Raw genomic sequence first — 24,134 nt, 5'->3', positions numbered from 1 at the left:
AAACATCCACGCGGAGAGCGGGCCCGTTTCCCTTCACGGCGCTGCTGCTGCTGCTGGGAGACACAAGAAAGCTGCTCTGCATATTCACACAGTTGCTGCAGGGACCCGTGGAGACGTCCAAGTAGATTGTGTATTAACCAAAAGGTTTTGTGATAATTGGTGAAAAATTTTCTTTTCTAATATTTTACAGTATTTCACTTTTTAAAATCCTGATTCCTTTTTCTTGAATTTCACTGCAAACAGCCCAGTTGTAAGAACATCAAGCAACCATGTATCATAGTGGTCCTTTGGCACTTGTTTGCTAATAATGCATAGAATATTTTATATAGAATTTTTTACTAAATACTTAAATACTTCATTGCACTATCAATGGCTTTTCTCTGAGACAAGCACACTTCCACTACAGTACACCTTATGTATTAGCAATCAGAAAATGTCTTTTGTTGCTGTCAGTTACTTTCATCCAAGAAAGTTTTCCTATGCTACCAGCTCCTCTGTGATGTATGATGCACTCAAAACCATTAATCACCTCCATCAAATGAATAAACATGATGAAGATTAAAGCTTCTGCTTCTGCTGCACCAACACAAATTTCCCCCTTCATTTCTGCACTCGCCTGCATAAGGGATATTAATGGTTCCAAATAACTAGCATTAAATCTTTTAAAGAATGCATCTTCAAAGGTTTCTACAGACAAACCCCAAACACCTGCATCGTACACAAAAAGGCTTTTTGTGTCCGTGCCATTCGGATCACCTGAGGCATCCGGAGAAAGGAGGCACCGCGGCCGGGCTTACTTTAGTATTTGAAAATAATATAAAAAGATTCCTCCTCGTTTCATTCTCCCCACTCCCTCCTTGCTCCTTTCTCTCTCACTCTCTCTCCTTTTTTTATTATTCTCCATCCAATATTTATTCAAGACATGATTATAAACATCTGCCCGGGTAGCCGTTTCATCTACACAGGAGCCAAAAGGGCTGGAAATTTCACACACGGCCGCCAACATGACCTCGGCTCAGACGGAGCATGGCGCTTTTTTTTTCCTCCCGCGCACCGCACGGCTTCCTGTCTGTGACGTCTGAAAAGCACTGGGGGCCAGGGTTAATGGCCTTTCCAATCTCTGTGATAAGAATTCATTTTGTTCTATTACCAGCAGTTATCAGAGGAGGCTGCAGCATCACTTCAGCAGGAGGTTCAATCAATGAGAGAACCTAATGAAGTAACCAGCTCTAGATCTATTTTCTTGCTCAACTCTATCAGACAAATAAGACCTATCTGTCACCCCTGTGCAGGTCTGCTCTGGAAACCCAGAAAGCCTCAGCCAAACCCCTGACCGCATAGCAAGGAGACACAGACGACTGAAAAGGCGGTCTGGCGCGCATGCAGATTTTTCAAATATACACAGAGAGCTGCATCATCCTTCGAAAAGAAAAGACAGAGGGAAAAACATGGACTGGAAAGTACCAAAACTGACTACAATAGCAAATTCCATAAGCAAGTTATTATGATCGATCAAAACAGGGGTCATTTACGGGTTACAGTGGCCATGCTAACGTTTGGCAAATTCCTACAGGATAGAAACGAAGTTCTCCGTGGCCACATCTAATTAGACAAAATCTCGGGCCAAATTTCTGAATGGAAACGGGCCTGACAATAGCCGTGTAGCTCGATCTCCGGCGATGGCTAGGAGATGGCATCCATCGAGGGAAATGAATGAGTCCGTGCACTCCCTTCCAACTCTATAAAAACATGCAAAAAATGTCCATTTCATTACTTGCTAAACAATGTCATATGGGCAGCACTGCCCCCTAATAGACCCTGACAAAGGAGTACCAGCAGACATATGCTTTAAATAAATAAGATTACCCTGATAGACAGAGGCCTCTGACAACATTCCCTGTTCCCTCTCTCTCTCCCTATTTTTTTCCCCCTTCCAGCGCCTGTCATTCTTGCCTCCATTTGTCTGATACAGAGAAAATCAGAAGTACAGCAGATGCCCTGCTTTCAGGGGCCCATAAGTCTCTTTAATAGCCTTGAACCTGAAATGAAAGGACAGGAAGGCATTCGAACATGAAGTTTTTGCATTAGAGAGATCTTCTGTTTAATTTTACGATGACCCAACACAATTAAAACGCCATAAACGTACTTTGTAATTAAGGAGACACTGTTTCTGCGTCAGAAAAGACAATGAAATTGCCTGTGGGCCTTTAGGAAGTGTCAATGGCAGTTTCACAACATACTAATTGTGGCTCATTGATTGAATTTGAACAAAGTTGTTTTAAAAAAAGAGGAACGATGGGCGAATTATGCCGGGCCCGGGCAGTCCGTGTACAATTTGAGTCAAAAGAGCGCGATCAATATTTAAATGACTTTCTGCATTGATTTAAAATTAACTTTCAATTAAGACATCTGTTGGACTTTTAACTACAACACTTAGCCATTGAGGAGGAAATAAGGGAACATTTATTGATACTCTTAAACAGCAGTGGCCATTCTGCCATCGATTTGGTCATTTGCGCTGGCATTGGTATGCAGGAGGTTCTAACTCTTTCCTCCCAGGCTCCACGCTAACAGCCCCTGGCTCTGGCCTTAGCGGAGGACTTAAATAAATATATAAAGCCCAGACCCATCTCGCCGGACAGACAGAGGGAGATTAACCTTTATCCGGAGCTAAGTCAAAGGCATGTTATCTGCGGAACTGTTTGGCGCTGTAATTACATGGGCTCCATGTTTGTAGCCGATCGAATGGAACTCCTCGTGCTGCGTCGGCAGTCCGGAGGGGGAGAGACTTTCTGGCCGGCCTAATCAGGTAACAGACACCTTTTGTTTTGGGAGCTCATTGATGGATGAAATCTTTATCTGTAATATTGATCAGCCAGGACTCTAAACTGTCTATCTTGGCTACTGGAAGCTCTAACAAGATTGCCAACTGGAGTATATCAGTTAACATTTAATCAATGACAGTTTAAGACACAGATGCTTTAAAAAGGCAGTGTGTTTTCCTCCTGCTCTGAACGATTAGGGGAGGGATTGCTCAGAATTTATCATCCACCATCCAAGACGAAGGCCTGCGTCCTTGAATGTCAGAATGTCAAAAAGGTAAAGGATATATGAATAATGAAAAAGAAACAAAACGTTCAAAACGATACCTCCATCCATTTCTATTACACAAACACGCGCCCGATTTCGTTGCCATACATCAAACAATGGGGTGGCTAACCACAACCCGCACCCTGTCTGAGAGAAAAATACATGCATGCGTCATCTTAGTAAATGTATAATTTTTGCCACCCTTGCAAAATATTGCAATGTTAGGTGCAATGAGGTGTCAGCAAGCCGAGCATGCAATCCATTAGAATTTCTATTTAGCTTGTCTGCTGTTTGTGCCGTTCACCCCCCAGTCCCTCCCTTTCCGATTCTTCCATTTTCCTTCTCCAACAGACTCCGGCCCAATTAGGGTCTGAGCTCGTCACAATGGCTACAGCGGCTGTCACTCACACTCGGACTTCACCGCCCCTGGCCTATGCGATCATTAGCTATTCATCTTCTTGCCTTAGCTGTCCCTTAAAGGAAAATGTGAGTGGACTAATTATGTAAAACATCAGTGTCGGACAAGACTGAAATTTCTCAGAGAAGGTCTTTTCCATCTCCTGCCTTCTTTAATAACTAGTTTTGCCTGGAAATATACAAGCAAGATTATATTGTGTAATGCAATGTTTCCCAACCTATTTTTAGCCACGGCATGCTTTGGAGATTTTAACAAATTTGTGGCACCCTACAAAATTCATTTTGTCACAATACTTGAAATTCTAACTTCGATATGATACCTTAAAAAATATAGATATTCGGTACAGAAGGGAAGAACCGCAAAATATACTGTCATACAGATATTTTTAATATTATTACATTTTTTGTCCATCAATGATGGCAATCGGTAGGCTAATTTCTAATGAAGAGACCAATTTATATGACAGATTTTAATGTAGGCTTATATTCATTTGTAAACATTGTTTAATTACCTTTATAACTAGCTATCTCAAAATATTTGCTCACTCTGTGTATTTTTGATTTTACAGTGGGGTAATTTCTTGATTACATGAAAAGCTTGATTTCAAACTTTGAATTGAATAAAAAATGACAAGCAGTCAGTAATAAAATAAGAACAAATAAACAAATGACTAATGATAGCACAAATAAATAATGATACAAATGAAATAAATTGATTTTTAGTTTTTCAGGTAGATCTAACAGTAGGGCTATTAAGAGATTTAGGTTTTGTTTTTTTGCTTTTTACCAATTATCCAAATAATGTTTAGTCCTAGAAAGTTTTATTATCAGAACACGTGAGCATAACATAGCGGTTAGCAGATCAATGAATGAGAGGGCAGCGTTACCAGAGTTGCCCATATACCATGCCATATTACAGCACAGTAGGGCTATTGCAAACAGAAACAATACTGTACTACATAGATGTTTCCTGTCGGCTCGATTTTTGAGTGGACTTTGCTGTTCCGATGAGCATGAACGGTATATGAGCGGCACCCCTGTTTTAAAACACTGGTGTAATGTATAGAGCACAAATCCAGCATGTGCATGTTTAGTTGTAATAATCCCAGTGATCAAAACCCATAACCTTCTGTGATACAAAAAGTAGCCGTGGTTACCTCTGATTTGCATCTGATAAGGTGCTTCCGAGTGAATAAAAGAGGGATGTCCTTCCTGGGCCTCGGATCAAAGGCACTTCAGTGTGAATGTGGCACCAGAGATCTTTGCTTCCCTCCATGTTGAGTCAGGAAACACAATCGTCAGGCACATATTATGACAGCAGCAATTACACAGAGGTGCATGACACTATTATTGCCATTTGCCGGAGAGTGATTATGCTAATGGAGAGATGTATAGCAGGTGGCACGCATGCTGGCAGCTGCCAGCCAGAAACGCGCACACACACGTGGAGCCCTCCCCTTACACACGCTCTCGCTGCCGCCCGTCTTTCTAACAGTATGAACAATGCCTTACAACCAGCCGGTCCCAAGATATGTAATTAGGACTCACTTTGATTTAACACTTCCTTATCACATCAAAGGCACAGGAATTAATACTGAAGGAGCGGGAGAATGAGACAAAAAGAGAGAGAGAACAAGGGAGAATGAAGGAAATTATGAAAGCCTGTTTCCACCTCAGAGGGGAAAAAAACAGGTAGGCCTTTGTGAGATAAATTGTGAGATAAAATTTAAAATAAGAAATAATACTCTGAGATATTTTGAATACACAGTGCAACTGTGAGATACAAAATCACAATTACGAGTAAAAAGTCACAACTTTGAAATATTAAGACATATTGTGAGATATATAATATATTACGCCAGATTACAAGAGAGATACAAGAGATACAAATTCAAATTTTAAGATATACTGTAAATTCAAATTGTGAGATATTATGCCAGATCGAGAAAGATAAATTCAATTTGTTGTATATAAATTCAAATTGCAAGATGTTAAATTAGTTTGAGAGATATAAATTCAAATTGTTACATATAAATTCAAATCGCAAGATATAAAGCCAGATTGCGAGACAAAATTTAAATTGTGAGATATAAAGTCACAAATATGAAGAAGTCACACTTAATAGATAAGCAATATATTAAGACATAATGTTTTAACTCTGGGGTGGAAACAAACTTCCATAGGAAACAGATTTGCTTAGATAGAAGAGTGGCCTTACATTTGTCCAAAAACAGGCACACAGCAGTTCAGTTTTTGTTTCTCTTCTTCTCTCCAGTCTTGCAAGCTTTTTACAGCAGTTACTACAATACTGCATATGCAATTTTTAGATATAAAAGGTGTTGAAGTGTTTGTGTGTTTAGCAGGCTTCAGCATAACAGGGTGCTGTGGCTCTAGTAGCCCTGTGTGTTTTTAATTCCTTCGGCCGGGTTATTGAAACGGAATCCCCCCGCTCTGCCGGCACACTCTGGTGAAGGGGGAAGCCCTCTCCTCATCCCTGCATGGATCCTGCCTCTACATGAAAGCCCCGGAGATCCCCGCCAACAAAAATCAATGTATGGATGTTCAGAGCAGTTTTCAAGGTTTTGTAAGACAAATCTTTGGAGCATGAGCTGGTTTAGTGCTATCGAGCCGAGCTTCGATCAGCCTGCCCCGGTGAATAATACGAGAGGGCCTTGCTCACTTTACCAGCCTGTGAAATGAAGACAGGGTGCCAGCCGGCCAGCCACTTCCCTTAAAGGAATGTAACCTGAGTAACTCCCCCTCCACAAATAACCTCCCTTAATCTAATGTCAGATACCGCCTCCAAAAGCCGATCCCAGATCAGGCTGCAGTGAGGCATGGGAGTTATCACTTGCTCGGGGCTGCATCCTCACAGAGCCCTTTGTATCTAGTGCACATTCTTCCCCTAATTAGAAGAGATGGGTGATTATACCTTTAAAAGAAGGCTACTGTTTGCAATTGTCATTGGAGGCAGGAAGTCGGTCGTCACATGGCTTGCTTGACGAGCAAATAAATTAGATTAATAATGAGCACCCATATAACATTTTATAACCTGGGGTAAAAGAAAAAAAACAAGTTTAAGCAAAATTACACTGACAAACAGTAATTAAAATAATACAACATGACATACTTCATAAGGAGCTCTCTTAGCGGCTTTGTTGACATAGCTACAGGGAAGACGGCACTGCATATGTTTGTCTTTTTCTCTCATTTTTAGGTAATTAACTCTGCCATTGTTTTTAAGGCAATTAAACATCAGTTTCTATGAGTGTGTCTCAATGCTTCTAGCAAGGACTATATAGTGTGCAGTAACCTAGTATAGGTTGCATATATTGAGAATTGGGAAGGTGGACAAAGTCTAAAACGGTTTTGGGAAATTTCTTTGTTTTGTGTAGTATAAAAAGCGCTTTTCATTGAGAATCACATATGAATGCAAAGGCAGACTGGTTTGAGATTTGCGTGTGTGTGTGTGGTGTTGGGGTAAAGGATGGCATCGCTAGCCGACAGGTTTCAATTTCAGATCCTCGATTATCTCACCCCCAATTCCATGCATGCCTAAATCTAAAAAATCTCATCCAGTGACTCCATACAAACTCATTCCCCTCCAAACGCCTCTACACACACACACACACGCTACCCAAGGAGCGCCATCTCTCCAAGCTTAAATAGCAGAAAATTGCTCTGCTTTTCCGTGGTCTACCTCCTCATTCCTATCAGCCCAAGTGGGAACAAAAGGCTTGAATTCACTGGCGTGTGAGACCTGCTGATGGGCCGGGAGATGGGTTGCAGTTTGGTGCCGTTGATGCCCTGCTGACGGACAAGCCGGATGATGGAAGACAGGGATTTGCGAGCCTACCAGGTCGCCATTTTGTCCCCAACGCACAAATCAGAGACACCACACTCACACCCGCTGAGGCTATTAAGCTCAAAATAACATGTGAGGCAGGAAACAATGCTTGATTTCATTATGGAAAACAGAACAATGGCTATAAATGTCTTGGTGGAATATATCTGGGTTTAAGACCAGGCCAAAGACAAGACCGCTAATATGAGAGGAACTGCTCCAGTGACAGCGAAAGGGCCTTGTGTAAATTTACAGTGATGGCAGAGAATGAACAGGCCTCTCTTAGCCTCTTTTTCTTCCAATCTCCCTCCCGTTTTTTTGCAGGAGAGTTATTATAGGATGATAAAAGCAACAACAATGTTGTGACATGAAACCGTTAGCATTAGGGTGGAAGAATGGAAGATGAAAGAATGTTCTTGGGAATTGATGATTGCTCACAAGGCCCTGATTTCAGCCTTTAATCTCATAGCACACTCAAATTTCCCTCTGTACGCTGCTGGTTTTGGCAGCAGAGAGAGAGGGGGGCCAAATAAGTGAGGCTAGAGAGAAATTAGGTGTATTATATACTATAGTAATGGTATACATTCAGCTGTAATACACACTAGGTGGTAGTATACGCCCGGCTGTAAAGTATATTCAGTTGCAATGTACTTTGAGCTATCACAAGCTCTGCTGTAGTACATAAACATCATGCATTATACATTAAGACTGGAATCACAGTATATCTTGGGGTACAGTATATCATTTTTTTTTTTTTTTTTTAAGAATAGGCTGATATATTCTAGATTTAGGTTTCCATAAAACACTGATAATTTAATTATTTAAAAAAGTAGAACCTGTTAAATTGAATTCTTAACAAATATTTTTATAATTTGAATTGCCTAAATACACTTTCAAAAAATTATTTTAATTATTTAATTCCATATATTTACACAAAATAGCAATTAATTTTAATATTAGCTATTTATCAGTTATTGCCATGGCATTCTATGTTTCTATATAGATATTTCTATAACTCATAGAATTCTATAATATCTCAATTTTAATAATACTAGTAATATTTAATATTTCTACATAATGATATATTTGTATTGTGACATAGTTGGCAATAACCAGCCCATTTTCATCTTTTTCTAATGGAAAATCGTAAAGTGGAGAGTTCTCAGTGTGTGCTTTGTAAACAATGCACTCCATTTTTATAAATTGGGTCCCTTTTATTAAGCATGAATTCCTCCGATGCCCGTGTTATTCATAACATGGCCTGGGCTGATGAAGATTGGCCTGTTAAGAACCTCCAGAAGCAATTAAAGTGACAAGGAGGCAAGGCCCTGATGTGTACATTTACTATGACGAGCGCTCTCCAAAGTGAATGCCCTTATTAAGAGCCACTGTTCACCTCTACAGCCTGCCACGATGAGACAGAAAGAGAGAGAGAGGGAGAGAAGAACAACATGTCAGAGGCAAACGCCTGGAGAAATACCTATTCCTGGAGTGAGGGCGATTTGGTAATGAACCTTTCAATTCACTCCTGGGGTAATACATTCTGACTAGTGCATTAATTACTCGATAACATCCCATCAAAATGCAAATGCAGCACTTGACCCACAAGAGTGTCTCATTGGCTCTGCACTCGCTGGAGTTTCTGCACAAATCGTCTGTTTTCCTTTATCAAACAGAGCGGCGGTGTCGTATCGGGGAGGGCAGGGTTGCTCGCTTCCAGCCATGTGTGTGTTCGGTCACACGGGCCTGACGACCCCCCCGTCCCCTCACAGTCAGACAGGACCGTGGCCGCATGCTGACACTCTTAATTGCAGCACTTGAAGACAGTGTGCCGCTCAGATGGAATATTTCCCCTCTGCCTGGCCATGATCTGACAAGCTTGAGACAACGCCTTAATGGCTTTTCCAGTAGGGTGGGGCAAGAGGAGAGGAGGAAGAAAGAAACATGGAGGAAATGAGGACGATGGTCAGAATCTTTTAAAGACCTCATAAAAAATAAATAAAAAAAAGATTTAAAAAATAATGTTTCCAAACTCTTCAAGGAAAACAGACCGAAATATTCATGATGCTATGTCATAATGTCAACTTATCATAATAAATTGTTATAGCTAACCAAAAGTAGCCTTTCTTGGCCATTCTGTGCTATTATAAAGGTAGCAGGCTAAGCTGTTGGCTTGCTAACCGAAGACTAACAAAAAACCTGAAACCAACTAGCAAATCATAGTTCAGGGATGTGATGTAGACGTTATTATAAAAAAATAAAAATAAAATAAAAGAAGTTATTCAATACCACATGTGCCACACAAACTTCCTGTTTCAATAGGAAATACCGTAATACAGGATGTCGCTGAGCGATTTCATGGGGCCTTTCGGACAGTTCTTCTCGAACATGGCCAGGGGGTCCGAGAGATGTCTTTCTATCAACAGGGCTGGATTACGAGCTTCAGCTGTTAGATGATCCTTTCACACAGGAATGTCAGACAGTCTCACGACACATCAATCCACCCATTTTCTCATCCCTCCATCTCCTTTCTCGCCCCGATCACCTGACTCCTTGTTCATTCAAAATTATGACTAATTAAGTCATAAGCGAATAGTTTCTGGGAAGAATGGTAAGATTCTAAGAGCGGAGCTGTAGCTGTAAGCAGTGGTGGTGGAGAGGAAGCCTTGATGAAGTGACTGTATTGTGCCGATCTCTGGAGCAGGTCATGGGAAAGCAAGCTGACAGAGGCATGAGGTGTATTATAGCGGAGAGAATCAGTGTGTACGGTATGTGGCATTATCAGAAACACAAGCATGTGACAATGAGACAGAGAGAGATGAAAATGACCTTCTGTGGCACGGATCCATCATGCATACTGAAGGTTTGGAGGTGTCTGCGCTGTCCTACTTCACCGTGCATACTGGGATCTGGATCTTATTATCAGTTTGTTCCTTTTTGGACCACGGTCGCCCCTTGAATGATGAATTATTCAGACCGAGTTAATTGGTTTGTGAGAGGGTGTCCACAGAAGAAGATATTCCTTAGCAGCGGCTAATGGAAGAAAAATACCCACATTTTTCTGCCGTTTTAACCCCTACGCTTGCACACAAAGGAGCTGGTCGAGCCCTGAAGGGGATGCTTGTTTCAGGTATCCTTGGTTGTAATTGTGAGGGCTGAAGAGCTATAAATGAGCTCGAAATCATCAGGGTTTTTTGGCCCATGTATTATGCAAATGACACAGAAGCACTCCAGCACACCTAGACACAGTCAATGAACAATCAACAGGCCTTCGCCTCAATGACAGTACTTAACGCTACCTATGGTCGCTTCTGCGAGTCTCCTAAGGGTACGTACGGCATTAAATTCCCATCGGAAATAATAGCTGCTCCTCCTATTTAAGAGTAAACTCCACCGTTGATACGTCCGCTGACAGGTGCGTGCATAAAGTTTATGCACCGTAAAACATAATGGGGAACACACACGCTCATACACACCTGCCCTGGATGCCCCCCTTCACACAAACAAATTAAATGAAAATCCAGCATGACCACGGAGTAGAGCACTCTACTTAAGCAAGCCCACTGTCTTCTGATTAAGGAAAAAAGCCTTTGCCCTAGAGAGCGAAATTTCATAAAATACTAGTGCCTGTGCTTGATGAATCATGTCTCTTTAATGCAGTGCAGTATGATGGAAGAGAGAGATACAGGCGAGGAATCATCAACCGCTGCTCCGGCTCCCTCTGATAACACCCCATCTGCAGATTGCCTTGATCAGATTCGCGTTTTATTTAAAACAGGACCAATCCCGAGGCCCGACTCCTTTTAATTTGCATATATTAACAGGGTTCAAATGCAGCAATAGCTAGGAGCACTTCCCAGTCAACTTCCCAATCTGCCTGCATAATGGCAGCCTATTAAATAGAGTTACTCATCAGTGCAGGAAGCAGACATGGGGAAAAAAAGATGGGAAAAAGCAGCCTAATGTGAGCGTTTGCATTTATGCAATTGGATTGAAACGGACGTGTTTGAATATTCCTGTTGTGTTGCTGTGAACATATTAAGAACTAACATTCAATACAATGTGAAAAAATTGAGCCTATTTACTTTCTTAATAAACACCTCGGTTATCTTTCACATAGTTTATTGCATTATTTAAAAAGGGAAAAAAATGTTTCTCCACCTTTTCTTTTCCTGCCAATGTAACCAAAGCTATGAAGGAAGAAACAAAAATAATATTAACCAAGAAATCCATTCCTAACTCACAGTATTTCCCACCTGAACGTTCAGGTAATGTGTCACATTACAGGAGTTAAATGCATTGCGAATGGCGTTTCAAGTTGTCCTTAAGTCATTTCCTTGGTCCGGAGGGGATGCTGTCTAACACACGGTGGTCAGTCGCTGTAAGAGAACATGATGACAGCATTAAGTCTAAATTCCCAGCTGCATTATCACTGGCCCTGGCCGACGCTGACTAAATCTGCAAAGCTTCCTACGGTTAGCCACGATTAGGCACTGCTATGGATAATCAATACCGCCTATCAATTCCATACTTTGTTGTGATGGATGAGGTGGATGGGGAAAAGGAAAGGGGGAAACAAGGAAGGCAGTCTCTATCAGAGAATGAGACAGGGAGCAGAAGAGAGAGAATATGATAAACAGACCAATGCACCATCTACACTAAACCTAAGAGACTGAAAATGAATCTGTTAATAAAACAGTGAGCGTAAGTATATATATGCACATTAGAGAATGCATTAGGTACCATGACCTAAAAATGAACAGCATTATTTACTGCATTTATTAATCTAGGTTCATTTAAAAATAAACCATGCTCAGAGTTAATAAATGATTGCTAATTATACAGTGATTTATTTATTTCTGTTGTATAATGAATTTATATTAGAAAAGGTTTTAAATAAAATTTATGAATTCTGAAAATAACATTAACCAAAAATAAATGCTGTATTATTCATTATGTTCACATGTTCATTATTATATATACTATCATTCAAAACTTTGCAGTGAGTAAGATTTATTTTTCTAATGCTACAAAATATCTGTATTTAAAATAAACACTGTTCTATTAAATGTTTTATTGATCAAAGAATCCTGATAAAAATGTATCACTGCTTCAAAAAAAAAAAAAAAATTCAGATGCACAACAGTTTTTAACATTGATACAAAAAATAAAAATAAATAAAAATAAAAAGTTTGATCACCAAATCAGCATATTGGAATGATTTCTGAAGAAGCGTGTGACACTGAAGACTGGAGTAAAGGCTGCTGAAAATTCAGCTTTGCCATCTCAGGAATAAATGTCATTTTAAAATATTTTACAATAGAAAGCTGTGATTTTAAATTATATTTCAAAATATTACTGTTTTAAATGCAACCTTGGTGAGACTTTTCAAATACGTTAAAAAATTACTTACAATATACACAGACAAAATTAATGTGTGTACTGTCACTTTTTACACACATCCCACACATGATTTTATCATGTGATTAAGAGAATGGATGCAAGGTCAGAGAGACAGCGAGAGATGGAGGGGGGAGGAGAGAGAGAAACAGAGGGCTGATGGTTGGAGGGGTGATGGTTGGAGTCAGGACTAATTACTTGCAGGCAAGATGCAGTGGGGAGGACGGGGTCACTAACTTTACCCTGACACCTGGACGCCTCAGTCATCAATGGCCTGCCGTCTAATCAGAAGTGAAGGGATTCAGGGCCCAGCGCTCTCTCGGAGATGATAGCTAATGACAAGGGTGTTGGACTTGCAGCCACACACGTCACACTATTGCAGTCTCATCACAAGTGTAACCCAGTGGAAGTATTCGCGTGTGAGAGATCCATCCGTATTATCACACATTAATAATAACACTAGTCTGCTGTTGTACTGCTTGAGGCAATTAGTTAATTGCTGCTTTATCAGCGCTCTATGCTGCCTGTCTTTGTGACGTCCTCCAAGCTTTGACAATGCCTTGTTTCCCCTAATGCCCTGTGACAGAGAGCATTGTACTATCTCCTATGGTTAGTGTCAGTGGAGTCACCACACAATGAGGAAGCCATGGAGCAATTTTCCTCTCCCTGTTTGAATTAAGACCAGATCAAGTCTCCGTAGGCTGTCAGCTAACACCTTTAGCGGTCATGTGTACTGTACATTTACTAAAACACGGCCCCTTTAGTTGCCTGCTCACTATGCGGGGCTTATTAGCATTGTTCGCAAGAACAAAAGAGGGCCTACTTTTTCAAGCGTATGTAAATCGAAACTGTCATGCTTTTCTAAAGGTATCACATTCCTGGATGTTTACTACCTGTCACGGCCACTAACGAAATAAATAAAAAAGTCCCTATGGTGTGAAATAATACATTTGTATGCAAAGAATACGTCCCTCGGACTTTAAGTAAGCGTAATGGTTTAAAGTCAGGTATGTTAATGCAAATAATCATTGCAATTTCTGCTAATTTTAACTGTCAGTGGCCACAACAGCCTGTGAAAACATGAGGTAACAATTTAGCTTTTGTATCACTCCTTTCCGAAGGAGGATCTCATTGAAAGAAAAACAACCGGGGACGCTGGTTCTAAAACATGTCTTTTCAAAAGCACTAACTGGCTATTTTCGAAAATAATTTTGGACTTTCTGCACGCAGAAACCGCAGAATAATTATGATAGCATTGGACGGAATTATTCAGAAATGACTCAATCTTGAGTGCCTGCCATCTGAAAAATGGTTTTGAGCTTTTCTGGTAAAATCACTGCTCTTTGCAAAAATAATAACACACATACGCATAACTGACTTATTATGACAAGAAAAAAAAAAGGATTCGAGCAACGCGTATTGTCTCCATTTAATGATACTGCAATATAAACTCGGGGTCGGGCTATGGATCTCCTGAGACAATTTATGTCCATCAACAAAAAGCCTCTCTTGGTGAAGATCGTGTTTCACAAGGGATGGCCTATTTTCTGTGAAAAAGCATTTCTTTGCAATCACTGCGATGGCAATGCTTACTGTAGAAATGATTTTAACACCAAAAACTTGGTAATTTTTACAAACATGACTGATAATCTCACTGATCTGCTGTTGTTCTATCTTTTTGGGATTTGTTTTTTATAAAACTTTCCTCAGGTACGATAGCAGGAGAGTGAAAAAACACTGCAGGCTTGTGTTCCTGCAGCCTGGTCCGTCTCCGTCTAATCACAGTGGAATGTGGCCGCCTCTGCGCCTCCTGCTTTGTGTAAGGAATCAAAGGGAAAATGGATGGCCTTGCATTAGTACATCACCCATGGCTAACAGAATGATGAGACCGATTTGGCTGTATGTCATATCTTTCACTTCACTGCTTTCCCATTTCAGTTTATGTAATGGCTACAAATTATGGCCACAAACCCTGGAAACACTGTCTAGGGATGCGATCTTGAAAAGTAACTGTTATAATTGCTTGTGTGCCCTCAAAGTAGAAAACAAAATAACCTAAACTGTTAAAATATCTTGTCATGGCGCTGAAATGCAGGCGGATGAGAATGCGACCACAGGGAAAAACAAAGAGCAGCTTTGAGGATCGCATTCAGAGTGTAACCGAACAAAGCATGCAGTCCTCTTCATATACACGCTTGCGTCAGGCTAAAACAAAACACGTCTTTCTTTCTTTCTTTTTTTTTATGCCAATCTATACCAGAAAGAGACAGAGGGCATGTCCATTAGTGCATGTTGTTGGCCTACAGCTGTCATGAAAATGGTTCTCACTGCATTGGTGGTAATTTGGCCCTGGTTGCAAACCTCCTGAAGCATTATCACTCAGAAGAAACAAAAGAGTGGGACATGCGGGCTCTCTCAGCTCCCATCCGGCAGCAGCATTTAAAGACGTGTTCATCTCCAAAGTCAGCTAGGCCTTTTGTTTAAGCCCCTGCCAGACAAAGGTCTCTTCTTCTTGCCTAGTTTTAATACACATGGAAGGAGGGGGGGTAAGTGTGGCGGGGGAGACTCTCAGAAATAATTACCTCCATAAGATCCCATCTCCTCTCCGAGAGCCACGACAAAATGGAGAAGCAACCCAAGGATGCAAAAAAGCCCTTTATGCATCAACAAGCCCATCAGGCGTTTTACAGGCCAAGCTACAAGGCAGAGAAATAGGTCCCACTCCACACGCACGCAATTATAGTGCTTTCTTCTTTTGTCTTTCTTTAAGGGCTAAACTACATGTGAACACACACACGTGCGCACACACACACAAAGACATTGTTGCTGTTATTTAACCTTTTTATCACAAATATGAATGTGTTAAATATTTATATAGAAATATCACATAATATAACGCAATAGATAAAATATTAATACAAATAACCTTACTTAAGCTATCGATTTGGCTTTATGAGAAAATTCCAAGCAGTAGTTATTCCAGAACGGAAATCATCTATGTAAATATAATTTAGAAGCTAATAAACAAAACCCTGTCGCGTTTCGCACGTTCTTACGTATCGCACATCTGTGTAAAATATGAGTTTGCAGGGGCCACATATACGCTGCGCTGTGATTTACAAATGAGGGGCGCCACTTCAAAAACATGCTTAACCACACAACCCCACTGCCTTTCCAAATTCTCAGCTTCATGATGTTTACCTTGTGTAAATGATGAGCCTTCTGGGTCCCGAGCGCAGGGAATTACAGTCACCCTGGGAGACTTGGCAGTCTGATTCTCAGGGAGGATGGGCTCATATAGTCTCTTTAGGAGGGTCTATTACTGATAGTGCACTGCGAGAGATCTGCCATACTTGGTCTCGTTTGGCTAATTTAGCACGTTGGGCCCATAGAGGTCGGATTCATTATCACGCACCACAGCAATCGCGCCACTAAGACCGGAATATACGACTTGTCTCCCTGACGTACGAAAAGCAAGTCTAAACTGTGTGCAAGGCCATGTTTTAATGCTTTGCGTTTATCAACAAAAACAACGCTGGTAAATTTCTGCAGCGCAAACCCTTTTCGGCATGCTTTTGTAGTCTAATTAAACAATAAGCAGTCGGATATATGGTCCTCGTGCTAAGGCATGGCTGTAGTTTGCTGAGTGTGGCTTTTGGCACTAATGCATTTCTCCTTTATTTAACCACCGTAAGCGCCACAAAATCTCCCCTTAATTACGTCTTAAAAATGGCATCAAAATTGTTTAACGAAATCCATTCACATGTACATGAAGTCAATGGCATTCTAACCTTTATTCCCAAATGGTTTTATAATTATTTGGCGAGTTTCCACAGAGCTGCTTTTAAAAGAAAGATACAGGTCAGCAGTTAAATAAATCTTTTTTTTTTCTTCTCTCCCTCTCTTCATGAAACTGACTAATGACCAGAAAATGCTAAACTAAGGAGTTATACCCACGAAAACCTACCGGCCCCCTTTAACATAGAGCTGTAATTCAGCGAGGGCTGAAATGTTGCTTACTCCAGGACCTTTTCTCTGGAGCAGAGACACAAATTATTACCATCACATACACGCAGGCACCCGGCCCGGTCCTGAGAACGCAGTGGGCACTGTGTCACAGGGAGGGCAGACTCCCCCGGCCCTGCCAATTTATCCTCCCCTCCCTTCTGCGCCGGCATTTGGATAACTTTTTATTTATTTATTTACCGCTTACTCTTGCCAGCTGGAACAATTAACAAAAATAAGTTGCGATTTATCTGGTGCCAGCGATCCATTTCCTTAACCTCGCCAGTGTTGGGCCTGTTTGAAAGCACTTCAAACATTAGGATTACGGGGTTAAACTACCTGAATAATCTCTCTCCTACTAAGATCTGGAGCTGTAAAAAAAAGTTCAACGGCACCCTCTAACACTCCCTACGCGCTGAGCTTGAGGCCCGAACCTATTAAAGCTAGCTACTCTTTAACTGAACCAAGTGTAGTTGTGTATAATCAAAACATTAGCTGCTCTAGAGTCTGCCTAGAGCACCAAAAAACAACGACAAAGGGTTTATCTTTTCCGTAATGTACTCTGTCTGCAGTCCGCCCACCTTGTCTGCTTGGTCTGACGTTTGTACAAGTGGAAAAAAAACTACAGTCGTTAAACGGCAAGCATAAATTCTGAATGAGTCTGTTAGTTTATACACATTAGCGCCGTTCTGAAGGACTGGGGTAAATATAAAAGCTATGAGCTACAGCTGGAAACACTAGGAGGGAAAGGTGAGACTTGGGAATAACATTTGAATTTGAATATGCTGTAAAGAAATACACATGATATGGTGTTTACTAGCAGCGGTCCAAAAAAAAAGCAGTCTGTGGGATACAAATGTTGTTTTTCTGGTTCTTTAAGCACAAATAATGTTAACATCAATATATTTACATGCAAAGACAGAAGGTTAGAGAAGTGAGGCTATGCATGTGTGTGTGCAACAGAGGTAGGTTGTCTGTCTAAAAGCAAAATAATGATTTATCTTACTGGTCCTTTGGTACACCCCGACTCCGAAGCACCTTTGATCCAGATATAATTAATGCCAAATGTAAAACACACTCGTTTATTTCCAATATGGGTAGTTTTGGAGCTGAAGTTTCACATATGGTTCTCTGCTTAATCCCATCTGGTTCTGGAGTTCATATATAAACAGGACACTTTGGGGAACAGAGATTAATTCAGCTTTGGAATGCCATTGAAAACGTGTTAGTCGTTTCCCTCGGCCAGGTCAGGCAAAGCAAAAACAAGTTAAGCGTTCATTTGGTCGTGCGGCATTAACGTGGGCATTATTATACATTGGACCCTGACTCGCTCTTATGTTTTAAATTACAGGTCCCTCTCAAATAAAACTATTAATCTTTCTTTTTTTTTGGTGTGCGTCTCTGAATGTTTTACAGTCCTGTTACACTTATTAGCTTCTGGCAGCTCCAAAACTTTTAAATGAAAGCCAAATTGCTTTGGTCATGAGAAAGGAAATTAAAGCTCACTCCAGGGGGAAGAATTTCACTGTGAGATCCTCCCAAGGTAGAGTTTCATAACCTTCTGCATGCCTGCTAAAGATGTCACTGCGTACGGGGCCGAGTGTGGTACTGATATAAAAAGACAGTCCGTAATGGGAACAACATGTTCATTTTAGGGAGATTAGGCAGCTGGCATGTTTTACATCGGGAGAAGAGGTGCTCCAGGTTTGGGATTGAAGGAGGAGGTAGGCTCTATGGGAGTGGGCTAAATGGTGCACTCACCGGATTCGTTCGGAGGGCAGTCCTTGACGAAGAAAATATCAGCAAGGTTGTCTTCGTCGGGAGGAAGGCCCTGCTGGTGCAGCTGCAGCTTGCGGAGGCCTTCGCTCTGCTGGTGTTTGACCGACCGGAGGTGCTGCAGCAGGTTCAGCTTGGCTCGGCTGGAGTAGTCGCACAACGCGCAGTAGTAGTAGCAGGACTCCGAGTTACACGCACTCTCTTGTTTTTGCAAGTGCTGCAGGAGGGGAGGAGGTGCGAGCACAGATGGAAAGAGAGAGAGAAAGAGAGAGAGAGAGAGGGGAAAAAGTCATTAGGGGCTATACGCTTCACATAAAATTACAGCCATCGTTTGTTTCACGGGCTGAGACAGCACCTACATGAAACAGATACTTCCTTTCCCCCGTAATAATCTCCCGACATGAAATGCATTCCTTCCAGCTTTGTCCCAAACATAAATACTGATAACAAAGAGAGATTGTCAAAGCCGAGTGCTTTAGAGGGGCTGCCCGATGAGGAAAGACAGACGAGGGAGAGCGAGCGAGGTGCAGAGGGAGAGACGAGCCAACGTGTCTCCGCCTGGCATCGCGTAATCCGGGACATACGAGTAATTTACCGCGACAAAAAGTCCAGCTTAACTTTAAGTCTGGACTGTGCAACTTTAGAAAGGGATAAGGGGATGAAAGAAGATGGGATCTGGTGGGGGTAATTTACTATCTGTGCAGCGATAAAGATAAGAAAACAAATCTACCAGGCCCTGGCCATAAAACTACCACAGGTCTGCAGCTTCATTCGGTAGAAGAGAGGCACCTCGGCTTCCATCCTGCTCATAAAGGACTATGGAGGGCTGTGAAACAGTTTAAACACACACACACATGCAAGTTCAGGTTTATGTAGTCTAAATATTCACATGCTGCTTTGTGTGTGTATAGAGAGGCGTATGAAGGCCTGTGGTGCATTAGCGGATGAGAGTGGAAGCTAAACCCCCGCGTGGCCTCTCTCTCTCTCTTCTCCACTGACACAAAGACCCCTGTTACTCAGGCCCCACTGTATGTGTGTGTGAGAATCGCACAGTGGTTTTACTGCCACCATGTTGTTAATGTTTTGAAGGCAGATTCTAACATTTTAAAAACATTTCAAATATCAGTGGCAAAAATTTGCTAAATTCTAATAATCCATAAATCTGTTAGCAATTTAGAATAATAACAGTATTTTAGTTCTATCACCCAGCTTTAATATGCACACACACAAAAGTGTTAAACTAAAGATTAGGAGGAAATCCTGGCTACTTTCTCATGCTAATTCCGCCACTATTTACAGCTATTAAACTGCACCTAAACGCTTTATTTCTCTTGGCGTTCTGGCTTCCAGTGGGTCAACTGGTACGAATAAGGTGAACTGCCTCCTTCCCCCTCTGCCTCAAACAAAACCCAAACTGGATTGGTCTTTTTAGGGACAAGCACACACGCACACACACTGAGCTGGTGGGGCTTCCTAAGCTTGTTAATTCTGACAAGAGACTCCAAGCGGAGGCTAGACACAGAAGGAGAGAGAAAGTATTTAAAACAGTGCTTTGTAGGCAAAATCCGAACTGTCCAGCTTTGCGTATTGTTCTGTTCAGCTCTAATGTGTTTCAAACAGCAGGGCTCCTGCATTCAGCCCTGCCTGACAATTATGCACTTTAATTTGGGCTAAAGTTTTGCATTAAAATTGTGCAGCAGTGCACCATGCAAGGCCATAGTAGGCCTCCCCTCCACATAATACACATACAAAGCCCCCAGTCCTGCAAACAGTCCCCCCTCCCTCCCCATTCCCCAGGCAAGCCAAGCATATCAAGTGTGCCTACAGTACTCCCAGACTAATGAACAATGCGTAAAAACAAAAGGCCGAGTGAAGCCTCCATTATCTGATCTTCCGCTAAAACACAAAACCAGCCCTCTACGAGCCTGAAGGAAGTACCGGCGTGCCTGCAGGTGTGAGCCGGCTAAGAGAAAACCCTTTTGACAAAACAGATTCTTGGACTGTCAGGGATTAGAGTCATGGCACCAGTGGTAACACACATCTTTTCTTTCATAAACTCGGCAGAATTTTCTCACGAGTCTGCAGGGCTGCGCTCCGTAAGGGGCTCTCTGTGGCCATTGAAACGTCTTAAGCTTTAATTAAGTTGAAGTTGTCAGAGGAAAGCCTTTTTGGCACAGATTCAGGGTCATTAATTACAGCTATCTTTGTTTCTTTCCAAAGGGAAGCCCTTCGAAGACATGCAGGGCTACTTGTATGAACTGCCTCCCTGTAAACAGACTCGAACCCGGCTGAACTGACACATAAACCTCTCGAAGGGTCCTGTGACTTTAGGCCTCTTCTGTGTGGAAATTAAGAGGAGAATGTGCTCAACCTTTCCCAAAAAACAAAATGAGATCAATCTAATTCCTCATTTAGAACCAGATGTCTATGGAACCTCTGCATCATAAATTCATCTTAGGTAGTCATACGGTTAGTGAAACAAAAGACACGATGTTTCATTTAGACTTAAGATGGTTTCTGGGAAAAACAGCAATATAATTTGTTTTCTCTGCATGATGACTAAACCTCATTAGGATGAATAACTATCGCTAATAAACAAGCATTTGCTCAAGGGCTATTGGCTAGCTATTGTCGCATTCATATCCTCATATTGCATTTATGTGCATCTTATCCTGAGTTGTAGCCCTTTTTAGCAGCCTCCATTACTAATATTTTCATACTAATATGAAATAGATTTGTGTTGCATGTGAACGAGGCTGACCGCACATCTTAAATTATTCTGAATCACAATCGCAGCCGAGTATCCATTTTTATGGTCCTAATAAAATACAATGCAAGCAGACATGTCTAATGTTTAAAGGCCGAAAGAGTGCGTAACTCTAGAAAATATTAATTTATTCACTATCAGCATTCCTGCTTTGTTTGCTCAAGACCTATATTGAAATCGAGTATTTTTCTTCCTTCTTTTATAGACCCCTGTGGCACCGGTGCAAGCTGTTCAGAGACTTGAGCCTGGGGTTTCTGATTTATGAGGTTTAAGCTTACCATTTTTAGTACTGCCAGACTCACAAAGCCGTTATATACTACCTGCAAAGTTCAAAATGTTTGTGGCATCCCGTAGCAGATTCTGCCCACCGGAAAGTCAGGATGCTGCTAGCAAAGAAAAGAAGGCCTATTTATTACTAAAATAAATAAATAAAAAGAATAAGACTTTGGTTTCTCTCACCTCGACTTGGTTTAGCAGAAAGCTGGAGGATAAATTGCGCGATGGTTCTGTCAAGCGCTAAGAAAATCTCTGAAACTGCTCCAAGTGCTGTTGTTGTGGGTGGCGAAAAGGCTATCTATGACAATACAGCGGCGCGCTCTCGCCTTTGATGGGTAATTGTTCTAGATTAGCATTTGGCAAACAACCAAGAGTCAAAAACCCCATGGGGTCCAATCATTTTAGCTAACTTATCGTTCCCGGGTGCCCCCTGGCATGCCACAGAGCACATCCAGCCGAACGGGATCCCTGGCACGGGGGTCTGAGGAGGAACACCCACCTCTTGCTCTTTCTGGGCTCTCAGGACCTAATCAGGCATGAGCTGGGCGACTCTAAAGCAAAGACGCCATCGTACCGTGCTGCCAAAACAATGCAAATCAAAGCACCAGGGACTCCCCATCACCTGTCAAACTAGGCCCCAATTCCCAGGGAGCGTGTTTTTTCCCTAACCTGACGAGACTTATTTATTTATGCTGACTTCAATGATTACAAAACACCTCTCGTTGCCTTCCCCTCTGCCCGTCTGCTGTTGGCAGTAGGAGACTGGTTTCATTTGTACTGCCTGCAGTGACAAAACAGACTCATTAGTGGCATTCAGAATATGGATAAGGGCTGTTTGAGACTGGATGTTTATTCGCGCCGTTCTACTTGGATGACAAGACTCCTTCAGACAAGAAAAGAAAAAAAAAATGAAGGGTTAAAAAAATATGCTGTTCCTAAACGAAAACAAATTAGGGCATTCAAATGCTTTTTTTTTTTTTCAGGTCATTAGTGAAGGAAAAAATCCAACAAAAAGAAAACTAAATAATAATGTTTTTTGAGCATTTTTAATAAATCCTATCAGCGCAATTTGTTTTGTTTCTTCCCACCTTTTTTTTCAATTCTTGTTTGTATGCTTTCGAAGAGGCACTGGTTTCCGGACCCCAAGCGGGAAAAAAAAGAAGAAAATAAACAAAAGCTTATTTTGTTCCTCAAAGCATTTTAAACACATTCCAGCCTTACTTGGAGGCGGGCCAGGTATACGATTCCATCAATGCTGACACCGTCCAAACACATGTTACCAGTAACCGCTATTGAGCCCGGAGACATAAATGTAATGTTATATCATGGGTACCGCAGGAGTTGGCAACCTGAGCGAAATTCTTCTGCGAGAGGTATGCCCCCTACATTCCATTCAGAGATTGCGCACAAGGCCACCGTCTTTTCCGCTACAGGCACAAAACAAGAGCGAAAAACCATCTCTTTTCTACTTTCCCTCTCCCCTACCTCAACAAATCCCAAGGAATGCATCAAAGAGCCCCAAATTACCTCCCCTATTTATTTTTTTCCTCCGAATCCGTCTGGTTCATCATATGTAATTATGGCTTAGGACATTCCGCCAGCGCATGGCTGTATGGTTAGCTGCTTAGGTCATATAATAATAATAATCATCCTTGCAAATGGATGCCAAGTTAAATAAGTGAATTAGCACAATGTGTCTTTCAGCAGCACACTCTCGTCTGAGGTGGCTTGTGGAGACGCAGTAAAGAGAGCGGGACACACCCCGGGATCCCTCCAAAACGACTAAACCCACAACTGCTGTAGCGTCCGTCCACAGCCTTTCATTTACTGTAATCGTGCTAGGACCGGACAGGGTGACATACGCCCCATTTTCCCAAGGACACTGGTTCTGCGAAGCTACAATGCACTGTGACTACTGCAGTTCGCAATCAGGCCTTCAATAAGTCAATGCAGTCTGCGCCATGACTTTGGAACAGTTCATGTAAATGTTGGCCAGCCAAGCGTGGTCCAAACAGAAATCCACCAAAAACACATAAATCTGCGAATTGACAACTGGTTTGCGGAAAGTCTTAAAAGAACTTCTGTGTGTTTCTTTGGAAATATTGTTTTTCTTCTCATGTACATTTACATTTGTATTAATCATGTCAAAGTCTGAGTGCATGTGTTTTACCAGCATTTTAATATGTGGATTGATTCGCGACGCAATATTTCATTGATCGCTGCAAGCGCCAATTCCTGTCGGCTCACTATTAAAGCAAACAGCGCACAGGGCTTTGGGAACCAATCATGCCACGGCTTCACACGTTTCTTGCTAAACGGTAAACAGATGAAGGAAAGAAATATTTCCATGTGGTGCTAATGTTGTTGATCTGGCATATATCTTCAGGCCTACAATAATGTTCTTTTGACAGAAGGAAATGAACGAAAAACTTTAAGACACTACAGGGTTCATGCAACGGTATTCCTAAAGCACATGCTCTTCCCACTGGTTCACTGGACTTTCAGACTCTGTCGAAGGTCAAACACAGGTCCTGATGCAGAAGAGCAATGTGGGTTAAC

At 41.7% G+C, this 24,134-nt stretch overlaps 1 protein-coding gene across 1 annotated transcript in view; it reads right to left on the bottom strand.

Moving 5' to 3' along the window:
* zfhx4 (zinc finger homeobox 4) overlaps positions 1-24,134 on the bottom strand; it is a 78,423-nt gene that overhangs the window by 20,938 nt on the left and 33,351 nt on the right. The window contains 1 exon segment of the mRNA XM_058764887.1: positions 18,518-18,749. Coding sequence (XP_058620870.1) covers positions 18,518-18,749 — 232 coding nt within the window.

The sequence above is a fragment of the Onychostoma macrolepis genome, chromosome 24, assembly GCF_012432095.1.
Source record: "Onychostoma macrolepis isolate SWU-2019 chromosome 24, ASM1243209v1, whole genome shotgun sequence".
NCBI lineage: Eukaryota > Metazoa > Chordata > Actinopteri > Cypriniformes > Cyprinidae > Onychostoma > Onychostoma macrolepis.
The sequence above is the reverse complement of the archived record's forward strand: the minus strand, read 5'-3'. Positions and strand labels throughout refer to the sequence as shown.